This window comes from Notolepis coatsorum, assembly GCF_963971535.1.
Source record: "Notolepis coatsorum genome assembly, chromosome: 6".
NCBI classification, from domain to species: domain Eukaryota; kingdom Metazoa; phylum Chordata; class Actinopteri; order Aulopiformes; family Paralepididae; genus Notolepis; species Notolepis coatsorum.
Genome location: NC_140170.1, coordinates 178,681,154 through 178,681,780, shown reverse-complemented (window position 1 = coordinate 178,681,780; position 627 = coordinate 178,681,154). Strand labels below are relative to the sequence as shown.

The 627-nt window shown below is 51.2% G+C and overlaps 1 protein-coding gene across 1 annotated transcript; it reads right to left on the bottom strand.

The window, feature by feature from the left end:
• On the bottom strand, positions 1–378 carry LOC311229785 (histone H2B 1/2-like; the record flags this gene model as incomplete). Its single annotated transcript, XM_084315859.1, has 1 exon — positions 1–378. One exon carries the CDS (start codon positions 376–378, stop codon positions 1–3), a length of 378 nt encoding a protein of 125 aa, XP_084171985.1.
• Positions 379–627: the final 249 nt, after the last annotated feature.

Genomic DNA, 627 nt, shown 5'->3' with positions numbered 1-627 from the left:
TTACTTGGAGCTAGTGTACTTGGTCACAGCCTTGGTTCCCTCAGACACAGCGTGCTTCGCCAGCTCACCGGGCAGCAGCAGACGCACAGCGGTCTGGATCTCCCTGGAGGTGATGGTGCGACGCTTGTTGTAGAGAGCCAGGCGCGAGGCTTCTCCAGCGATGCGCTCGAAGATGTCGTTAACGAAGGAGTTCATGATCCCCATGGCCTTGGAGGAAACGCCGGTGTCGGGATGAACCTGCTTCAGGACTTTGTAAATGTAGATGGCATAACTCTCCTTCCTGGACTTTCTGCGCGTCTTGCCTCCCTTGGCAGCGGTCTTGGAGCCCTTCTTGGAGCCCTTCTTGGAGCCCTTCCTGGGCGCTCGCTTGGCTAGCATATTCGACGGCTTATCAGAATCGAATGGTGACGGTCGCTTACGGTTTCCTGCCTTATTTGTAGGAGGTCGATGCAAATAGTACTACGATACGATTGGTCGGTCGTGGCGCACGTGTGTAAAGCTAATAGAAGTTAAGTTCTCATTTAGCCAGTAGAGGGCAGAAGAGTTTCAGCCATGATTTTGTTCTGCTTTACTCTCTGTAGAGAAGCCAAAGCTATATATTTAGGTTATTGTATTTATGCATGTTTA